Below are 21783 nucleotides of genomic sequence, written 5' to 3'. Positions count from 1 at the left end.
TCAGAGGTGTGGTAAGGACCATGGACCATAGACATAGGCTATATATATAGCCTATCACACATAGTTCATTTCTGAGTTACCAAAGCGAAGTCACTTGGTTCAACTACAGCCGGTTAAAATGCCTTTAGAATTATATTTGGACCTCTTCTCGCAGCCATGTCGTTCAGTGTATATATTCGCCAAGAAAAACAACATCCCGTTTGATTTCAAGAAGATTTCGCTCATGGAGGGTAAACATTCTTATTTAACTCATTGATCTTGGCGTCCCTTTACTTTCCATTGTAATACTAACTGCAGTCTGGCATAACACATTGTTTAAAATCCAAGCTGCAAAATCCAATCCAATCCAAAATGTGCAATCACTACTTTTATTGTGCATTGTTCCTGTTGTCTATGTCTCTTCTGCGCATGCTAGTATTTAGTTTGATGTGTTTTTATTAGGGATGTCAAAATTAACGCGTTAATCTATGAGATTATTGTGGCCGAGATTAATGCCATAAAATGTTTTAACGCAGTTAACGCAACTTTGTTTACTTCCGGTGTGCGTTGTCCCTGACACGAAACCGCCGCGTGCCTGCAGTTAGTATAAAGATAGGAGAGACCGATAAGGTAGTTGAAGATGGAGAGAGAGCTGAGGGATTGTTGGGCGGAAAGTTTCTGTTTAAGAGCCAAAATTACGGAACAGTCGACAAAACTAAAGTTGTATGTAGCATTTGTCAAACTGAATTTAGCTATCACAGAAGCAGCTCATCTTTAAATTATCACCTTAATGCAAAGCACCCGACAGAAAGCAGTCACAAGTTAGATGGTCGCCAACCCACACTCCACGACTTCTCTAGGAAAATAACTAGACCAGTCTGTGAAAAGGTTACCAACGCTTTAGCAGTTTGGGTTGCCGTTGACTGTCGGCCCATCAACAGTTGAGGACGGTGGGCTGACTGAGGTGATTCGAATTGCTTCAGGGGACAATTTTGACGATTTAGCGTCGAGGGGCACCATTGTGTTTAAAAAAAATACAATTAAACAACAGTGTCTAAAATACACGCTGTCTAAAGTCATTACTCGTAAATTTATTAGATTTAGTCTTAAAGAGAAAAACAAACTTTTAATCGCGATTAATCTAGATTAATTAATTTCAAAATGTGAGTAATTAGTTAATTTCTTTTGTATCTATTGACAGCCCTAGTTTTTATGCATTTGATGACCAGACATTACATGCAAACACAAAATAAGGGCGGAAACAGAGAAAAGTGTTATATAATATGTTATTTGTAAGCTATATACTTTAAATATTATCAAACCTTGCAGGAGGTCAGTATGGAGAGGACTTTGGAAAAGTCAATATGATGAGGAAAGTACCTGCAATGCGAGATGGAGAATTTTGCTTGGCTGAAAGGTACAGATAAGGCAAATTCATCGTCACATACACCCCAGTTCTGCTATTGGCTGGGAAACCATCGGAGCTGACTCACTGATATAAGAGGGTAAACATAAATTAAAACTAAATTAGAACTGGCTAAGGCCAGATGGGTGGCAACACTCTTTGGCTCAAGTTTCAAGGCTTTTGTTTTGAGGTGTCAGAATTCAGGTTCACTGTTGAATTGTTTAACAATGGCCTTAGTGACTCATTTTGACGCCGTCATGGTTTATGTAACGAAAAAAGATAATAATGTTCATGATGTTCACTGTTTTTCCGCAGGAGTTTGGGCTGACTTCTTTATTCTTATTTTTCTTTTTCTCACTGTGTCTGTAGCGTTGCCATGATGATGTACATGGTGGAGAAGTTCAAAACTCCAGACTACTGGTACCCGGCTGATTTGCACAAACGAGCACGGGTGAACGAGTACTTGTCATGGCAGCACATGTCAATACGAATGCATGCCTCCAAAATGTTCTGGGTTAAAGTAAGTAACATTTGTGATCTCTTAATGTACTGCATCATGTATTGGCAATGGCCTGAGTTTATGACACAAGCAAACACTATTAAAATATCATTCTAGGTCTCACTTCATCAAAAGGTATGTATGTGAACTCATGCCATGAAGCAATGCGACCTAGTTTTGTATAGATCTTACGTTTAAGTATTGGGGAATGGAACATTTTGTAAAAACAGACCCACAACACAGACCTCGTAATTCATGTTTAGTGACAGATAAACGCATTAATGCATTTGTGGTTCTCTTCACTATTGCATTATCAATGTAAATCTCAACACAACAGTCCAATGCATCGTGATTGGTATAATGGAATCTTTTTGTTTTTACTAAGGTGATTTTACCTGATTTACTAAAGGATTTCTTGTACACATCACTACTCCTTTTTATATCTTAGGGTGATTGTCTTACATGCTGGAGTGAAATTTGTATTTCAGTGAGCAAAAATAAAACAACAAATCTATTTCCCCCCCAACTTCAACCCCAGCTCACCACTGTGGATATTTGTTTGTTCATTACAGCTCATAAGCAATCTGTTAGTAAATCAGCACATCAGACTCCAAACCATAGAATGACTTACATGGCCACTGTGTTGCTTTCAGGTGATGATCCCTAAGATCATGGGGAGGGAGGTGCCTCAGGAGAAGAGGGACACTGCCATAGAGGACCTTGATGACTCCCTCAAGATGCTCGAGGAGAAGTTCCTACAGGATGGGCCGTTCATCGCAGGGGACCACTTCTCTCTGGCTGATCTGGTGGCTATAGTGGAAGTCTACCAGGTCAGCTCCATTCACAGATTGACACATTAACCACACTTTTGTGCCTGGTCAGCATCTGGAAGGACTGTAAAGGACATATGTTGCCTATGCTTAATGTGGAATAACACACACAGATTTAGTCTTCTTGAGAATGTATACAGGCATCTTACAGGTCTGGGAGGACACAGATGAGCAACTCTAACACTCTCACACTTCTGGTGCACTTCTTCTCTCTCTTCTCTTTGAACTTTGTCACATTGATTAGAATAAGTCCTATAACTATTAACTAGTTCATTCTATTTGGAAGACGTACATTAGATAAACACTTGAGCTGGGCTGAGTGGGCACTAGCATGACTCACTAATTGAGCCAGGGGCATTTGAGGGGCAGCAGACTGGTCCCCTGTGATCTGCTTCTCTAATTGTGTGTGCGTGTGTGTGTGCGTGTGCGTGTGCGTGTGCGCGTGCGCGTGCGTGTGCGTGTGCGTGTGCGTGTGCGTGTGTGCAGCCTGTAGGTGCTGGCGTGGATGTGTTTGAGGGAAGGCCCAAGCTCAGTGCCTGGAGGGACCGTGTACGGCAAGAGATTGGGCCCGAGCTGTTTGACGAGGCCCATCAGGGAATCATGGGCGCCATCGAGATGGGTCAAGTCCCTGGACAGCAGCAAGATGCAGGCGTTCAAGCCCAGGATTCAAAAGATGTTTTTCTGAAGCTGATGTTATTCGTTATGGCTTATAGCCGGCTTTCTGATATAATTGTTCTGAAATCTCAAAATGTTGTAAATGTGTCCTGTTTACAAAGAACAACATTAAACCAGTTTTGATTATGAATTTGCGTGAGCTGCTGTTTTTAAAGATATTCTCACGTATTCTCACGTGATTGCTTAATTGTAGACACACCAAACAGGTTTAAGCACTATAGAAATGCAGCAGGAGAGTTCACCTGTCTTCAACCAAAATGGAAAGAGTCAGAAAAAGAAGAGTGAGGGTAAGAGGGGGAGGGGGAAACCACAGAGGAGGAGGAGGAGAAGGAGGAAGAGGCGGAGGCCATGCGAGAGGCCTAGGTCGAGGTGGAGGTGGAGGTAGAGGAAGAGGAAGACCTGAAGCAGGAGGAAAACGTGCTCAAAGAAGAAGACCAAATTAATCAAATTTATTTGAAAGGAAGAAGGGGGCCCAGATTCACGCAAACACAAGAGAGAGAGATCATAGGTCATGGTTTTGGCCAATAATGCTATCAGGCTCAGAGAAATTCAAACTAACATTATCGGTAACCATGCCATTTTTAATAATGTCGATCAGGTCTCTCAGTCAACACTGGCAAGCATCCTGAAAAGACATCAGGTTCAAATTAAACAACTTCTATCTGTACTGTATTTTTTTCAGATCTTTTTATTTCTCTTTTTATTTACTGTAATTGTAACCTGTACTGGATACAGACTTTTACGTTTGTCTGATATTTGCTGAGCTTACAGTGTTATGCACACTACTGTAGTAGCATGAAAAGTGGGACATGTTTTGTTGTGATTCTCCATGTTGACATATTGACTGATTTGGGTATATGTAGAGAAATCAATTATATTTTCATCTGTCTGCAGCATTGGTCTTGAGTAGTGTTTGGTGAATGTATTGTATAATTGCACTTTCTCTGTGTACTTCACTTACACTACTCAAATCACTGAGAAGTAGAATTGCTAAAAGTGTTAAGTTTGCAACAGCAGGGTGTAACTGGTACAAACAGAATTAAGTCATATGCAACGTGTGTGTTTCATATGGTAACAAAATATGGTTTTGATAAATTAGTGTATAGTTTTTACAAGAGTGTTTCATTTTGCAAAGGGTCTGAGGTGTTTTGCTAATTGGGTGTGTGGTTGTGATAATTGTGTGTAGTGTTTTGAAAAACAAAACACAACCATCAAAATCGTGCTTAAACAATCGAGAAAAACTGTAAAACATGTTACAAATTCAGTGGAGTATTGTTAACTGAATGTTATCACCCAGGAAAAATGTAGTTTGGCCTTTTCCGGTTGCCAGTGTCTTGAGCTGGAATGTAATCAGATTCTAATGGTTTCCTTCCTTGGAAATGGATGGATACTTACACCATTTTAAACTGGGCTTAGCCACAAAATAGAGAATATAGATACAGTGGCGTTAAACAAATGCATTATAATTGTCCAATCATGCCTGAATCAATGTGTTTTTATTAATATGATACATGAGATGCACTGATCGCTATATTGGAACATTGTTAAGCCTTTTCACAGAGAAGGTCCCCCTCCAAGCACAATCTAAAAAGTGTAAAATAAGAGGAACTAGTCTACGCGTCGGTGGTGTCCGTACCTGTGCGTATGCTTGTCAACAATCAAGTATCAAGGCCTAGGGTAAGATCATGTGAGTTTAAAGTTACTAGTGACATGGAGGAGGAGGTGGGATGCTTTGCAACGCCCTGGAGCGTGTGGTGTATCGGACAGGAAAGGTGGGTTTAAATATCCCAGAATGAAGCGGGGTGCCAGCTGTCAATCATTCATATAGGCTTGTCCTGAACTTTGTTTTGAAAAAAAACATCATACGTAGTATTTTCTTTAATTCTACACAAATTAGCTAAAGACAACTTGTAGGTCCTGGTTAAAACACTGTGTCAGTGCATCTGTAGTGCTACTGTGCATCAAGCAAACATATTTGTACTGTATTGGACATCTTACTGAAATTTGGCTTCACTGAGCATTTTCCTATCTAGTCAATCCAAGGAATTGCACCTGATGTTTTTTATCCACTGATTTGTTTTTTCGATTATGTGATTGCATACTTTCTATCGATATGGCAGTATTTATACCATATATTAATTTCTAGTCATTGTCCAAATATAAGTAAAGACAGCCACAACTGAGTATGTGTATTTTGTTTATTTATATATTTATTGGTTTAACTAATGACATTCTGTAATCAAGTATTACACAATGCTACCTTAGGTAACTAAAAGTCAACTAAAGAAAATATGAAAACACCCATTAAAAAACATAATTTTAAAAAGACTACAGAACAGTTCACATAAAGCCCTGTGTATTTGGTATGGAGACCTTAGGAGTGCGTAGTGCCAGGTGAAGATCCTAATGTGATATTCTGGGATAGCAGCTAAAAGATGGTTAAAATAAAAGATTCAAGTAATCATAGCCTACCTGTGCCCTCGGGTTGATGTCAATACTTCTTTTGATCTTTGGTCCCCTTTGCTAAAGGACAGCAGCTTCTGATTGGAGCCTTGCAGTAGTTCCTCCTCCAGGGCGATCATGACTCGCCAGCACGGAGGGGAGCCAGATCCCCACAGAAGTGTCATGCTCTTGGCCATGATCTTGGAATCAGTGCTTTCTTCCTTCTTCCCAAGGCTGCTTCATTTGAAGGGAGGAACACACGGATCTTGGGCAGCTCACACGTCCTTCAGGGGATCCTTCAATGGGGGTTCCTGGAGCCAATGTTGGGGCCAGGTGGCCTTGATGCTGGGGCGATCCTTCAGAAAACCATGGTACACACCAAGTTTGGGATACTTCTTCTGACTCATCCTGTATGGAAAGACAAAATACATTTGTTGCTTTCAGATGGTGACCTATCCAGCTAACATACTGTCCGTGTCAAGGAGTAATTTCATACGTCTATATGTTTTGCATTACAGGTCCACATTCATTCTTAAAGTGCACAAGTGTATTACTATATAATACTATCACTTTGTATTGTGATGTAATATGTATGAAATAATGTTATTATTGTTATTTACATCGTTCTACTTACCCCAGACGGAATGCAAGGTAGGAAAAAACACAACATCAGCCATTGATACGTTTTTCCAAGCTATGTAGGGTCCAGTCTACATAGAACAGGGGAAAAGGATGATGAGAAGAGGAAGCTTTAATGACAGACCACTACATAGTGCCTGTGTAACGGAGTGCCTGCAGGCAGTGCATAACAGGGGGTATTCCTCGTACGTGGTTTAGTGACAAACTTGGATAAGTTAACTCAGAGTAAGTGGTAAACCTCCTAATAAAATAACCCCCATTGGTTCATTGCATTAAAAGGTGTAGTCTAATCCAATACCCTTTTTTTGGTCAAAATCTGTGAATTTCTCCACACAGTTTTCTAGCTGTCCGTTCTGTGTGCACACTCAATCTGTAAATTAAACTGTAAAACAAACAAAGTGGCTCGGACTGAGCTTTACACTATTCCAGCCAATCAACAGGGTGCTTCAGGAGAAGATTTAAAGGGCGGAAGAGTGGGCGGTAGGGCGGAGTGTGATTTGACATCCTTTCGCCGGGATCGCTGACTACATCTTTAAGGTTAGAGACTACTTTGAGCAGCTAAAGGACTGGGCTGAGTACCTTCTCTAAGTAGTCCTCCCACAGCTGAAACTCAGTCGTCGCCGCCTCCTTGTTTCTCTTCTCCGTTGCCTCGTGTTTTTCCTCCGCAGGGACACGAAAAGCGTACATCAAAACATCGACCGCAAAACACGAAGATCACATAATCATGTATTGTATTAAATCTTTGAAATAGGCTCATTGTAATCTGATTAGATTCGAAGCAACCGTGCTATAGGCCTGTAACTCTGAGAAAACATTAACCCATCAAATTCGCCTTGCGACATTTCAATCCCCCAAACCTTTGTACCCCGTGTCCAAATTGAGGTTTGCAACTCACTCTCATTTGATAAAAAGTATCGCTCTCTTTTGATAAAAGTCATGAGAGGCCCTTTTTGCCCATAGTAGCACGCAAGTTTAATTATTAATAGTTAGACCATTAATAGACAGGCTAAACACTCGCCTGTGGAGAGCTTATCCATCTCCAGATGTATGTGTCATGATGACATATGTGGTTTTCCACATTGCATGACTTGACACATTTTCTGACTTGTGAAGTGTCTGTCACATAGGCTCACCCTGCAGTACGAGGTCTGTTTTGTCATGTCATGCTAATACCTTGAGCTATACCTCTGGCTATGTTGACCAAACAGAGTTTCATTGATTTAATAGTCTACGTAAAATTAAAAAAAAAAAAAATGTTTTCGTGTTTCTTGGGAGATTGAAATCTATAGCTTGTAAGTTTCTAGTGTAGACTACATTTACTCCTAACACTTGAAAGAAAGTGCTTGAAATCATATGGATAACACAGTTGGCGTTTGTTGTACTGGATGTTTTTCTATGTTGCATACGTCTATGCTACTCAAGTGTAATTTGTATGTTTGACATAAAATTAGGCTACTGTACCTTTAATACATTGGCCCGAGTTTGTGGGTGCTAACTTGTAGCCCTTCAGAGGTGTGGTATGAACTGTCACACACATAGTTCATTTCTGAGTTACCAAAGCGAAGTCACTTGTGGTTGAACTACAGCCGGTTAAAATGCCTTTAGAATTATATTTGGACCTTTTGTCGCAGCCATGTCGTTCAGTGTATATATTTGCCAAGAAAAACAACATCCCGTTTGATTTCAAGAAGATCTCGCTCATGGAGGGTAAACATTCTTATTTAAATCATTGATCTTGGCGTCCCTTTACTTTCCATTGTAATAGTAACTGCAGTCTGGCGTAACACATTGCTTAAAATCCAAGCTGTTTAAAATCCAAAGTATAGAAAGCAGACAGCTGCACTGTTGTTAAAGGTGAAATCAGTACTTTTATTGTGAAAAAAAATCGAAATGCTTCTGGGCCTAAAACTTACATATACCTAAACTAACATATACCTAAAAGAGCATTGTTCCTGTTGTCTATGTGTCTTCTGTGCATGCTACTATTTAGTTTGCGGTGTTTTATGCATTTGATGACCAGACATTACATGCAAATACATAACAAGGGTGGAAACAGAGAAAAGTGTTAAATAATATGTAATTTGTAAGCTATATACTTTAAATATTATCAAACCTTGCAGGAGGTCAGTATGGAGAAGACTTTGGAAAAGTCAATATGATGAGGAAAGTACCTGCAATGCGAGATGGAGAATTTTGCTTGGCTGAAAGGTACAGATAAGGCTAATTCATCATTGTCACATACACCCCAGTTCTGCTATTGGCTGGGAAACCATCTGAGCTGAGTCACTGATATGAGGGCTAACATGAATTAAAGTACTGAACAGATGAAGAGTATAACCTTTATGTATGACATCACTGCATCCAGCCGGTGCAGCAGCTGCTGTTATGACTGAAATCTATTGTAGCCTGAAGGCAAAAGTAGAACAGAAGAGAAACAATGTGTGGCTTTGACGTAGTAGACCACTGCATGATTTAAAGGTCAAATTTCCCTTATATTATCGTACATTATATCAAAATTGTGCATCAATCGCCAATTGTTTGCAGACAAAACAGGCAACAAGAAGATTTGAGATACATAGAATCTACACCAACATTGGGAAACACTTTTAAACATTCCGTTATAATTACATCTTAAAGGTAGGCCTACAAACATATATTTAGACATATATTTTCGGACAACAAAAGCGACATACATATCCTCTATAAGTCCTGCTGCCACTGTGATTTGAAAGCTTTATTACCAATGTGACATTCGGGCTGCCATGTATTATCTTTGTAACGTACAGGCTGAAGGCATCAGGAAGTGATCTGGGCATACTGGCTAAGGCCAGATGGGTAGCAACACTCTTTAGCTCAAGTTTCAAGGCTTTTGTTTGGAGGTGTCAGAATTTAGGTCACAGCAGTTTACTGTTGAATTGTTTAACAATGGCCTTAGTGACTATCATTTTGCAGCTGTCATGGTTTATGTAACGAAAAAAGATAATAATGTTTATGATGTTCACTGTTTTTCCGCAGGAGTTTGGGCTGACTTCTTTATTCTTATTCTTCTTTTTCTCACTGTGTCTGTAGCATTGCCATGATGATGTACATGGTGGAGAAGTTCAAAACTCCAGACTACTGGTATCCGGCTGATTTGCACAAACGAGCACGGGTGAACGAGTACTTGTCATGGCAGCACATGTCAATACGAATGCATGCCTCCAAAATGTTCTGGGTTAAAGTAAGTAACATTCGTGATCTCTTAATGTTCTGCATCATGTATTGGCAATGGCCTGAGTTTATGACACAAGCAAACACTATTAAAGTATCATTCTAGGTCTCACTTCATCAAAAGGTATGTATGTGAACTCATGCCATGAAGCAATGCAACCTAGTTTTGTATAGATCTTACGTTTAAGTATTGGGGAATGGAACATTTTGTAAAAACAGACCCGCAACACAGACCTCGTTGTACAAAAACATCACATCACTACTTCTTTTGATATCTTAGGGTGATTGTCTTACACGCTGGAATTAAATTTGTCTTTCAGTGAGCAAAAATGAAACAACTCATCTATTTCGCCCCAACTTCATCCCATGCAAACCACTGTGGATATTTGTTTGTTCATTACAGCTCATAAGCAATCCATTAGTAAATCAGTACATCAGACTCCAAACTATAGAATGACTTACATGGCCACTGTGTTGCTTTCAGGTGATGATCCCTAAGATCATGGGGAGGGAGGTGCCTCAGGAGAAGAGGGACGCTGCCATAGAGGACCTCGATGACTCCCTCAAGATGCTCGAGGAGAAGTTCCTACAGGATGGGCCGTTCATCGCAGGGGACCACTTCTCTCTGGCTGATCTGGTGGCTATAGTGGAAGTCTACCAGGTCAGCTCCATTCACAGATTGACACATTAACCACACTTTTCTTCCTGGTCAGCATCTGGAAGGACTGAGGGGCAGCAGTCTGGTCCCCTGTGATCTGCTTCTCTCTAATGCTGTGTGTGTGTGTGTGTGTGTGTGTGTGTGTGTGTGTGTGTGTGTGTGTGTGTGTGTGTGTGTGTGTGTGTGTGTGCGTGTCTGTGCAGCCTGTAGGTGCTGGCGTGGATGTGTTTGAGGGAAGGCCCAAGCTCAGTGCCTGGAGGGACCGAGTACGGCAGGAGATTGGGCCCGAGCTGTTTGACGAGGCCCATCAGGGAATCATGGGCGCCATCGAGATGGTCAAGTCCCTGGACAGCAGCAAGATGCAGGCGTTCAAGCCCAGGATTCAAAAGATGTTTTTCTAAAACTGACTAATTTGTAATCATACTGAAGCACTTATTTTAATTGTTTGTGTTGGGTATCATTGTTATATCTTTTGCATGTTTATGATTAATACATTATCATAATAGTCCAATTTTAATTTGATTTATGTTGCCTACTTATTAGACTAGGAGAAAACATGTTTATCTGAGTTATTCATTATGACTTATAGCCTGCTTGCTGATGTAATTGTTCTGAAATCTGTTTACAAAGAGCAACATTAAACCAGTTTTGATTATGAATTTGCGTGAGCAGCTGTTTTGAAAGATATTCTCACAAGGCTTGCTGGTTTAGTTCCAAACTCGCTGTCTGTAGCATTTAAAGCATGTTTCAAATTCAGTTGAGTATTGTTAGCTGAATGTTATCACTCAGGGAACATTTTGTTTAGCCAGCCTTCTTTTCCGGTTGCCAGTGTTTTGAGCTGGAATGTAATCAGATTCTAATGGTTTCCTTCCTTGGAAATGGATGGATACTTACACCATTTTAAACTGGGCTTAGCCACAAAATAGAGAATATAGATACAGTGGCGTTAAACAAATGCATTATAATTGTCCAATCATGTCTGAATCAATGTGTTTTTATTAATATGATACATGAGATGCACTGATCGCTATATTGGAACATTGAGCCATGTTAAGCCTTTTCACAGAGAAGGTCCCCCTCCAAGCGTACTCTAAAAAGTGTAAAATAAGAGGAACTAGTCTGCGCGTTGGTGGTGTCCGTACCTGTGTGTGTGCTTGTCAACAATCAAGTATCAAGGCCTAGGGTAAGGTCATGTGAGTTTAAAGTTACTAGTGACATGGAGGAGAATAGGGAGGAGGTGGGATGCTTTGCAACGCCCTGGAGTGTGTGGAATATTGGACAGGAATGGTGGGTTTAAATATCCTAGAATGAAGCGGGGTGAGTGACAGCTGTCAATCATTCATGAAGGCTTCTCCTGAACTTTGTTAAGAAAAAAACATCAAACGTAGTATTTTCTTTAATTCTACACAAAATAGCTAAAGACAACCTGTAAGTCCTGGTTAAAACACTGCCTCGGTGCATCAAGCAAACATATTTGTACTGTATTGGACATCTTACTGAAATTTGGCTTCACTGAGCATTTTCCTATCGATCCAAGATGTGGCTCCTGATGTTTTTTATCCACTGATTTGTTTTTTCGATTATGTGATTGCATACTTTCTATCGATATGGCAGTATTTGTGCCATTTATTCATTTCTAGTCATTGTCCAAAAATTAGTAAAGACAGCCACAACTTAGTATGTGAATTTTATTTATTTATATATTTATTTGTGTAACTGATTCTCTAATCAAGTATTACACAATGTTACCTTAGGTAATTTAAAGTTAACTTAAGAAAATACAAAAAAAGCACCCGTTAAAAAACATAATTTTAAAAAGACTACAAAACAGTTCACATAAATCCCTGTGTATTTGGTATGGAGGCTTCAGGAGTACGTAGTGCCAGGTGAAGATCCTAATGTGATATTCTGGGATAGCAGCTGGACACTGGAGGTCTCAAAGGTCTTTAATGAGGTCTGACCCAGGGCCCTCCAGCCAGTGAGGGGGCCAGGTGGCTTTGATACTGGGCCGGTCCTTCAGCATGGTGTAGTACGCCCCCAGTCTGGAATACTTCTCCTGGGACATTCTGCATTAGGGCACAACAAAATAATACAGTAAGTAAGTCAGTCGGTCGGTCGTGTCTCTTCCTCCTTCAGTAAGGAGTAGAACCCAGAACCCACAGAACTGTCATGCCCTTCATCATAGTTCTAGATTTAATAATTTAGAATCAAGGATCGGATAATAAGCCTCAAGTCTGGGATACCTCTACTGTGAAATTCTATGTTAGGGCACATTCATATAATAATCAGTCAGTGAGCTCTGCGATAGTTTCTCCTCCAGGGTGATTATAATTCTACCACAAGGAGTGAAGCCCAACCTCATTCTCTTGCCCATAATTTTAGATTCACTAGTTTAGACTCCAGAATAGTGTTGTACTCCCAATGTCAGAGTTATCTCTACTGTGACCTTCTATATCAGGGTACATAATCATTATAACCAGACATTACAAGGACTCAATCAATAAATAGATCCATCATATTACCCATTGACCCTTTAAAGACATATTATGACCCTACATAGCATTTTGAATTATGCAGTTATTTATCTTACCCAAAGCGCACAGCATAGGCAACTACAGGAAAGACAAGGACATCAACCAATGAGAATGACCTCCCAGCAAGATATGATCCTGGCTCCATCTGTAAAACACAAGACTCGCCTAGTTTATAAGAATTCAGTGCTGACTAATACAGACTAAATACAAGTGTTGTTCCTGTTTCAAGAAGTGTTGTTCCTGTTTCAGTTTTTATGTTTCTGTAGCTTAACAGGTAGAACAGGGTGCTGACAGTTAAGTTCAGTTCTGATGACTGTACACCTCCTCTCTCAGTACTGAGGGTTGGTTTTGATAAAAGTGTAAAGTGTGTATGAATAAATATAAATGAAGATATTTATTTATTTAGTGGTGAAGACACAAATCATTTAAAAGTTCCTTCAGACTACAATATAACTTCCCCTATTACGACTCCAATTAATTCAATATGGTGAACTATGTACCACATAAGTATATACTGAAAAAGGGCGGTATGCAGTGGCTACAGTGGTTCTTTTAAGGCGGATTTCGAAGTAATAGATATGAGTGTGTGTGTGTGTGTGAGTGTGTGTGTGTGTGTGTGTGTGTGTGTATGTCTGTGTGTGTGGCGTGGGTGTTCATGCTCTTATGTGTGTGTGTGTGTGTGTGTGTGTGTATGTGTGTGCATGAGTGTGTGTGTAAACTATGAAAGCACCTTCTCCAAGTATTCCTCCCAAATCTTGAGTTCAGCTGTCAGAGTCTCCTTGTTTCTCTTTATTGTGGAGTCATGCCTCTCATCCTCTGGGACACGTAAGTTGTAGTACACAATGTCACCTGGTGGACACATCGGCCATGTGAAAAATCTCACACACCGTTCTCACACAGTGAACGTGTCTGGAATGGTTACTCTGATTGTGATATGGTGTTTTGTTTATTTATTTAGTCTCTAGATGAGGAATTACTGGCATTTTAGTGGTAGCTAAATGTTGAGGTGTTAAATCCTCATGGCTTAGTTTGATATAGTATTCTGAAATGCTAAATTACATTTTTACAGTGGCTTAAAACATATTTCACCCACCCGCCTCGGGAAATCATAATTTCTACAATTACAAAAGACAAAAGGCTGCTGGGGGGAGGGGGGGTGTCTATGAATATTTACATATACTGCAAGACAACCACAATGTTCAGTTTGGTCCTTTGTCATATTTGTGAATTTATGAATAAAATGTATAGATAGAAGTATTTTATAAGATATTCTATACATACTGAGTTTCTGGTGTAGTGTTTGTCCCTCAAACATGCGCTGGTACATCAGAGCCTGTTCTGCTTGGCCTTCTGGGATCAGTGGAGTGCCCTGGGACCTGAACTGGCTCTACAGGTTACAGACATACAGTACAACTAAAAGCATCGTCCATTTAGGCAGATGTGATCTATGGCACTCTGGCATTCAAGACCAACAGAGCGTGACAGAGAAGGCTGGGACAAAGACAAAGTGCAAGTCATCCCCACTTTGTGCTGTGATGAATGGGTACCAGAAGAAAACCACTAACTTTTTGCAAAGTCATGCTGACAGTTACTTGTTGTGAATAACAGTAACACGATTTTTATCGTTCCAAGTGAGGTGGAGGGCAGAGGATACTGTACACAAACTTGGAGAGGGCACTTTTTTCATTTTGATACACATTCAGAATTTTTGCACTCACTTGTTGATACTTTTAGGATAACAGACCCAATGAACCTACCTCAAGGTACAAGACGGCAGCGTAGGATTCATTCAGGATGTTATCTCCATGTTTGAAAGCAGGTAGCTGTTAGGGGGGGGAATGATGAGTCAACTATGACTTAACACTTTTTAAACAAAGGTAAAACCATGCTCGAGTCAAACGTTCGTTGTGGATGAGGAAGACGCCAGTTAACGCACATCATGAACTAAAAGATGGTTAAAATAAAGGATTCAAGTAATCATAGCCTACCTGTGCCCTCGGGTTGATGTCTAATACTTCTTTGGATCTGTGGTCCCCTTTGCCAAAGGACACCAGCTTCTGATTGTAGCCTTGTAGTAGTTTCTCCTCCAGTGCGATCATGACTCGCCAGCACGGAGGGGAGCCAGATCCCCAGAGAAGTGTCATGCTCTTGGCCATGATCTTGGAATCAGTGCTTTCTTCCTTCTTCAGACACTCAACAGAACGAATGCGCTGCCAAACGGAACAACGCGGTTATCTTGTAGTATGAATATATAGTTTAGTGGTAGAGGGGAAAATTACGACACGCCCACAGTTCGCTTCCGTAATGCAAACACAAGAGTGGTTGCATTATGTAATCCTTCCGCCTACACCCATAATAGCCTATAGACTCATTAGTTGACATCTCCCTGCCTAGTCTAGTTTGAGCATGACTGTGCATTCTGTTCCATAGACAGACATCTTTCACGTTTACAAACACACACACACACACATAGTTCCCATTCTATTCAAAGTGACTCATCAAAATTAACATGACAGAAAACAGAAACCCATGTTCTGCTCACACAAGGCTTTATTGCAAGTTGTGTTTATGTAGCCTACTGTTTCCAGTGGACAAGTAAATATTCAAAGACAGGAGCTTCAAAACAGTGTAGGCATCTAATTCCATAATGTGACAGCATTTCATTCGTTTTTATATGGAGTTATGAGCTGACAAGAATCTGAAAAAAGCAGAAAGTTATGGATATTTTAAAACAAAACCAAACAAAATTGTGGTTGAAAGCCGTTTCCAAAAAAGGAGTTAGTATGTATTTTTATATTTGTGACCATGCATGGCTTCTTGTTTTCTCTTAAATTACAGTTAATAGAACAACACTGCTCTTTGTCTATAATACACTATTCTACAGAAATAAAATGCAAAATAACATTACATAACAAACAAACTTGACAACAAAGCAGGGCATTTTTACAATATCCTTTTAAATGTTTATAATTTTTGTACACATTTGTCCTTTTTACAATTTCCAGGATAAGATTGACTAGAAAGGAGTCTGAATGAGATCTTCTCTCACATTAATTATGACAATGGTTCCATGAATGTCCCATGCAAGAGTTTAGGATTACGGTGCCAGACTACCTACGGTTCTCGAACAGAATTTCTGTACCTTCTCCTGAACTTTGTTTAGAAAAACATCATACGTAGTATTTTCTGTAATTCTACACAAAAAAGTTGTAGATCCTGGTTAAAAAACGTTCTCAGTGCATCTATAGTGCTAATGTGCATCAAGCACATATTTGTACTGTACATACTGTATTGGACATCTTACTGAAATTTGGCTTCACTGAGCATTTTCCTATCTAGTCAATCCAAGGAGTTGTACCTGATGTTTTTTATCCACTGATTAGTTTTTTCACTTATGTGATTGCATACTTTTTATCGATATGGCAGTATTTATGCCATATATTAATTTCTAGTCATTGTCCAAAAATTAGTAAAGACAGCCATAACTGAGTATGTGAATTTAGTTTATTTATTAGTTACACATTCATGTAACTGATGACATTCTGTAATCAAGTATTACACCTTAGGTAACTAAATGTCAACTAAAGAAAATATGAAAACACCCGTTAAAAAACTACAGAACAGTTCACATAAAGCCCTGGGTATTTGGTATGGAAGCTTTAGGAGTATGTAGTGCCAGGTGAAGATCCTAATGTGATATTCTGGGATAGCAGCTGGACACTGGAGGTCTCAAAGGTCTTTAATGAGGTCTGACCCAGGGCCCTCCAGCCAGTGAGGGGGCCAGGTGGCTTTGATACTGGGCCGGTCCTTCAGCATGGTGTAGTACGCCCCCAGTCTGGGATACTTCTTCTGGGACATTCTGCATTAGGGCACAACAAAATAATACAGTAAGTAAGTCAGTCGGTCGGTCGTGTCTCTTCCTCCTTCAGCAAGGAGTAGAACCCAGTACCCACGGAACTGTCATGCTCTTCATCAGAGTTCTAGATTCAATAATTTAGAATCAAGGATCGGATAGTAAGCCTCAAGTCTGGGATACCTCTACTGTGAAATACTACGTTAGGGCACATTCATATAATAATAAGTCAGTGAGCTCTGCAATAGTTTCTCCTCCAGGGTGATTATAATTCTACCACAAGGAGTGAAGCCCAAACTCATTCTCTTGCCCATCATTTTAGATTCACTAGTTTAGACTCCAGCATAGTGTAAGACTCCCAATGTCTTATTTATCTCTACTGTGACCTTCTATATCAGGGTACATAATTATTATAACCAGACATTACAAGGACTCAATCAATAAATAGATCCATCATATTACCCATTCACCCTTTAAATGCATATTATAATAGCCCACCATAGCCTTTTGGATTATGCAGATATTTATCGTACTCAAAGGCCACAGCACAGGCAACTACAGGAAAGACAAGGACATCAGCCAATGAGAATGACTTCACAGCGAGATATGATCATGGCTCCTTCTGTAAAACACAAGACTTGACTAGTTTATAAGTATTCAGTGCTGACTAATACAGACCAAATACAAGTGTTGTTCCTGTTTCAAGAAGTGTTGTTCCTGTTTCAGTTTTTTATGTTTCTGTAGCTTAACAGGTAGAACAGGGTGCTGACAGTTAAGTTCAGTTCTGATGCCACACACTTGCTGATGACTGTACACCTCCTCTCTCAGTACTGAGGGTTGGTTTTGCTAAAAGTGTAAAGTGTGTATGAATTAATGTAAATGAAGACATATATGTATTTAGTTATAAAGACACAAATCATTTAAAAGTTCCTTCAGACTACAATATCATTTCCCCTTGGTCTTGCCATTATTCCAATTCCAATTAATTAAATGGTGAACTATGTACCACATACTTATACAATTAAAAAGGGCAGAACACAGTGGCTGCAGTGGTTCTTTTAAGGTGAATTTAGAAGTAATAGATATGAGTGTGTGTGTGTGGCGTGCATATGCCTGTATGTGTGTGTGTGTGTGTGTGTGTGTGTGTGTAAACTATGAAAGCACCTTCTCCAAGTATCCCTCCCACATCTTGAGTTCAGCTGCCAGAGTCTCCTTGTTTCTCTTTATTGTGGAGTCATGCCTCTCATCCTAAGTTGTAGTACACAATGTCACCTGGTGGACACATCGGCCATGTGAAAAATCTCACACACCGTTCTCACATAGTGAATGTTTCTGGAATGGTTACTCTGATTGTGATGTGGTGTTTTGGTTATTTATTTTTTTATTCATTTTAAGTCTCTGGATTAGGGATTTTAGTGGTGAGTAATTATCACGTGTTCTGGCAAGAAAAATGCTAGCTACATTTTGAGGTGTTAAATTGCTATGGTTTGATTAATATAGTATTCTGAAATGTTGAATTGCATTTTCACAGTGGCTTAAAAGATTATTCACCCACCCCCCTCAGGAAATCATAATTTTTACAATTACATTTACAAAAGGCAAAATAAGCGATTTTTCTCCTAACGTTGAAAATAAATAAATAAAAAAACTAAAATATACTACTTGCATAAGTATTCACATCCCTGTGCTTTTGAGTTCTAGTTTAAGGCAGATGACAAATTATTCACAATAAATAATAATAATATTCACAATTGACCATAACTGATTATGAGTGGTTAAAGTACAGATCTCCCTCTGGATACATGAATAATACACTCTTCTTGCGATCATCAGCCAGATAATGAAATAACAGAGGGAATGAAGCTGAAAGAGACAAGGTGATTCAAATGCGTACGTGAGAAGGTATCTAAGTGTTTTGATGTCCAATTGAGCCCCATTGGATCCTTATAGATAAAGTGGAAGTTGCATCACTCCACCATGATGCTGTGTAGAAAAGCCTGTCCCCCAAACCAAGCATTTGAGGAAGATATTAACTGGTGATGGAGGCCACGACTGTCCACACATCACCCCAAAACACACAACCTAACCCACAAGAAAACCTGTTGCAGTCTGTTGTAAAACTAGGTGTTGGGAAAGGGATTACTTACCAGCAGGGCTAAAGCAACACTGATGTGGCTCCAGGACAATAAAAATGAATATTTCAGAATGGTTCGGCTAAACCCCTGATCAACATTCTACTGAAAGTCTGTGGCGCTGCAGTCCAGGACCCCTCATCCCATCAGTTTAGATGTTTCTATATACATTTTACCCAAACAAGGGGGAAAACACTGCAGGAGAAAGTGCAAAGCTGGTACTGTCTCACCTCTGATGAATTAAAGCTGCTCTTGCCGCAAAGGGCCCTCGCTAAGTATTAATGTACAGGCAAGCAGAATATCTTAGTTTTGTAATAATTTATTTTAAGTAGGTGTTCAAAATGCTAATACTGATTGGGAAAACATGTGTTAGTATCTTTTGTAAAACAGAAAATTGTGATGGGGGGTGGGAATACTTTTTCAAGCCACTGTATGAAATTTTCATTATACAACAATACATATACTGCAAGACAAACACAATGTTCAGTGGAGTACCTTGTCATATTTGTGAATTTATGAATAAAATATATAAACAGAAGTATTTTATAAGATATTCTATACATACTGATTTTCTGGTATAGTGTTTGTCCCTCAAACATGCGCTGGTACATCAGAGCCTGTTCTGCTTGGCCTTCTGGGATCAGTGGAGTGCCCTGGGACCTGAACTGGCTCTACAGGTTACAGACATACAGTACAATTAAAAGCATCGTCCATTTAGGCAGATGTGATCTATGGCGCTCTGGCATTCAAGACCAACAGAGCGTGACAGAGAAGGCTGGGACAAAGGCATCCCCACGTTGTGCTTTGATGTATAGGCATCAGAAGAAAACCACTAACTTTTTGCAAAGTCATGCTGACATGTTTTAGTTACTGGTTGTGAATAACAGCAACACGATTGTATCGTTCCAAGTGATGTGGAGGGCAGAGGATACTGTATACAAACTTGAAGAGGGCACTTTTTTCATTTTCATGCACATTCAGAATTGTTGCACTCACTTGTTGACACCTTTGAGGCTTTGACCCTATGAACCTACCTCAAGGTACAAGACGGCAGCGTAGGATACATTCAGGATGTGATCTCCATGTTTGAAAGCAGGTAGCTGTTAGGGGAAATGCTGAGTCAACGATGACTCAACACTTTTTAAACAAAGGTAAAACCATGTGTAACCGGTGGGTTAATTCCCTGCGTTGAAATGTGCTTAATGGTATGAATGATGACGTCCGAACAACGAGACTCTTTGATGGATTTTATTTTCTCTGCGAATAAACAACAGCTATCAGTTGCTGGGTTCTGGCTCTCCTTTAAGGCTCCCAACCTCCTCTTCCCAAGATTGTCAGAAACAGGACGCAGGTAACCCACACAACATACCCAATTCATACAAATGTAAAAGCAGAAACACACTAGTTTGAACAATTGCTCTACAAACTTACCCACATACATTCTAAAAACTAGCCTAGTACTGAAACCATACAGGAGGCTAGCTTGCCTAGCTAGCCTATTAGCATAAATGCTAGCGAGACCTAGTACTAGTAGTATGTCAGTATCATTTACATTTAGTCATTTAGCAGACGCTTTTGTCCAAGGCGACGTACAAGGGAGAGAACAGTCTAGCTAAGAGCAATACAAAACATGGTGTAACAATAAATACTACTTTACATAAGAATTAGAAAAACGACCTAGAAAGGAAAAAGAAGTGCAGGAATGTAACTGCTGAAGTGCAAGTTAAGCGCTAGTCAAGGTGCCAGTTAGGAAGGGAGGTGCTCTCTGAAGAGTTGGGTCTTCAAAAGCTTCTTGAAGGTAGAGAGGGACGCCACCAACGTGGAACTACAAATGCGAAGAGTCTGGATTGCCGTGCTTGCACAGACGGCAGTGCTAAACGACGCTTACTAGACGAGCACAGCGTCCTGGGTGTATCATAGGCCAGAAAAACAATGTCAGTATCATAGGTCAGAACAAAATGAATGTACAAACCACAACATAAATGAAAACAATGACCCACCTGCAAATAAACAACAGCAATCAGTTGCTGGGTTCTGGCTCTCCTTCAAGGCTCCCAACCTCCTACAGTGGATAACAACAGCATGCTAAATAAACGGCGATGCTAGTCGTTATCCCCAAGCTAACTAGTCACAGGCTTATCTTACACCATGTGACGCTATCATATCACAAAATATACAAAAATACTACCATACTATAAACATTATAGTGTAGAGTGGAACATTATGATTATAATAAGACTTTGATCAGTGTTGGATGACAGTATAGAAAGGGGATAGTTATTACATTTAGTGTTGAGAATAGATAGCATACCTCTTCCCAAGATTGTCAGAAACAGGGAAGAGGTGACAGGCACTGAGGAATATGAGAGAAGAGAAAAGAAACATTATAGGAGGGGGACAGGAACTCAGACCACCCAGGGGTCCTAGTGTACTGTATGCAGTGTGTCAAAATTAAACTCCATCTTTGTGTAATTATAAACAACATAAAAATGCAACCTGTTATGTCAAAAAAGATGGTTAAAATAAAATATCCTAGTAATCATAGACTACCTGTGCCCTCGGGTTGATGTCTAATACTTCTTTGGATCTGTGGTCCCCTTTGCTAAAGGACAGCAGCTTCTGTATTGGAGCCTTGCAGTAGTTTTTCCTCCAGGGCGATCATGACTTGCCAGCACGGAGTGGAGCCAGATCCCCACACAACTCTTGGCCATGATCTCGGAATCAGTGCTTTCTTCCTTCTTCACACACTCAAAAGAACGAATGCGCTGCCAAACGGAACGATGTGGTTATCTTGTAGTATGAATATATAGTTTAGTGGTAGATAATAGACTATAGACTCATTAGTTGACATCTCCCTGCCGAGTCAAGTTTGAGCATGACTGTGCATTCTGTTCCATAGACAGACATCTTTCACGTTTACACACACA

General features: G+C 40.0%; 2 protein-coding genes and 2 pseudogenes across 2 annotated transcripts; 2 read left to right on the top strand and 2 right to left on the bottom strand.

Annotated features, from left to right (window-relative positions):
* The first annotated feature begins 68 nt into the window (after nucleotides 1–68).
* Nucleotides 69–3518, top strand: LOC105903640 (annotated as a pseudogene).
* Nucleotides 3519–8004: 4486 nt separating this feature from the next.
* LOC105903691 (glutathione S-transferase theta-3-like) lies at nucleotides 8005–10996 on the top strand. The gene is made up of 5 exons (XM_012831471.3): nucleotides 8005–8176; nucleotides 8590–8677; nucleotides 9539–9689; nucleotides 10164–10340; nucleotides 10541–10996. The coding sequence occupies exons 1-5, from the start codon at nucleotides 8065–8067 to the stop codon at nucleotides 10736–10738; spliced, it is 726 nt and encodes a 241-aa protein (XP_012686925.2). The 5' UTR covers nucleotides 8005–8064; the 3' UTR covers nucleotides 10739–10996.
* A 1015-nt stretch (nucleotides 10997–12011) lies between these two features.
* On the bottom strand, nucleotides 12012–15246 carry LOC105903692 (glutathione S-transferase A-like). The gene is made up of 6 exons (XM_012831472.3): nucleotides 14860–15246; nucleotides 14629–14694; nucleotides 14153–14258; nucleotides 13602–13720; nucleotides 12928–13016; nucleotides 12012–12403 (listed from the first exon to the last, which is right to left on the bottom strand). Exons 1-6 carry the CDS (start codon nucleotides 15025–15027, stop codon nucleotides 12274–12276), a joined length of 678 nt encoding a protein of 225 aa, XP_012686926.2. The 5' UTR covers nucleotides 15028–15246; the 3' UTR covers nucleotides 12012–12273.
* A 1354-nt stretch (nucleotides 15247–16600) lies between these two features.
* Nucleotides 16601–21551, bottom strand: LOC105903641 (annotated as a pseudogene).
* Between the last annotated feature and the right edge of the window lie 232 nt (nucleotides 21552–21783).

Source organism: Clupea harengus, chromosome 19, assembly GCF_900700415.2.
Source record: "Clupea harengus chromosome 19, Ch_v2.0.2, whole genome shotgun sequence".
In the NCBI taxonomy this organism is placed as follows: Eukaryota; Metazoa; Chordata; class Actinopteri; order Clupeiformes; family Clupeidae; genus Clupea; species Clupea harengus.
The sequence above is the reverse complement of the archived record's forward strand: the minus strand, read 5'-3'. Positions and strand labels throughout refer to the sequence as shown.

What these genes read in the sequence shown, in the direction of transcription:
- LOC105903691 (XM_012831471.3), top strand. Translation starts at nt 8,065, where the DNA reads ATGCCTTTAGAATTATATTTGGACCTTTTGTCGCAGCCATGTCGTTCA. An exon ending in CCAAAATGTTCTGGGTTAAA is followed by an intron (nt 9,690 to 10,163) that starts GTAAGTAACATT and finishes TGTTGCTTTCAG; the next exon opens with GTGATGATCCCTAAGATCAT. An exon ending in CTATAGTGGAAGTCTACCAG is followed by an intron (nt 10,341 to 10,540) that starts GTCAGCTCCATT and finishes GTGTCTGTGCAG; the next exon opens with CCTGTAGGTGCTGGCGTGGA.
- LOC105903692 (XM_012831472.3), bottom strand. Translation starts at nt 15,027, where the DNA reads ATGGCCAAGAGCATGACACTTCTCTGGGGATCTGGCTCCCCTCCGTGC. An exon ending in ACATCAACCCGAGGGCACAG is followed by an intron (nt 14,695 to 14,859) that starts GTAGGCTATGAT and finishes CCCCCCTAACAG; the next exon opens with CTACCTGCTTTCAAACATGG. An exon ending in GCCTATGCTGTGCGCTTTGG is followed by an intron (nt 12,404 to 12,927) that starts GTAAGATAAATA and finishes GCCCTAATGCAG; the next exon opens with AATGTCCCAGGAGAAGTATT.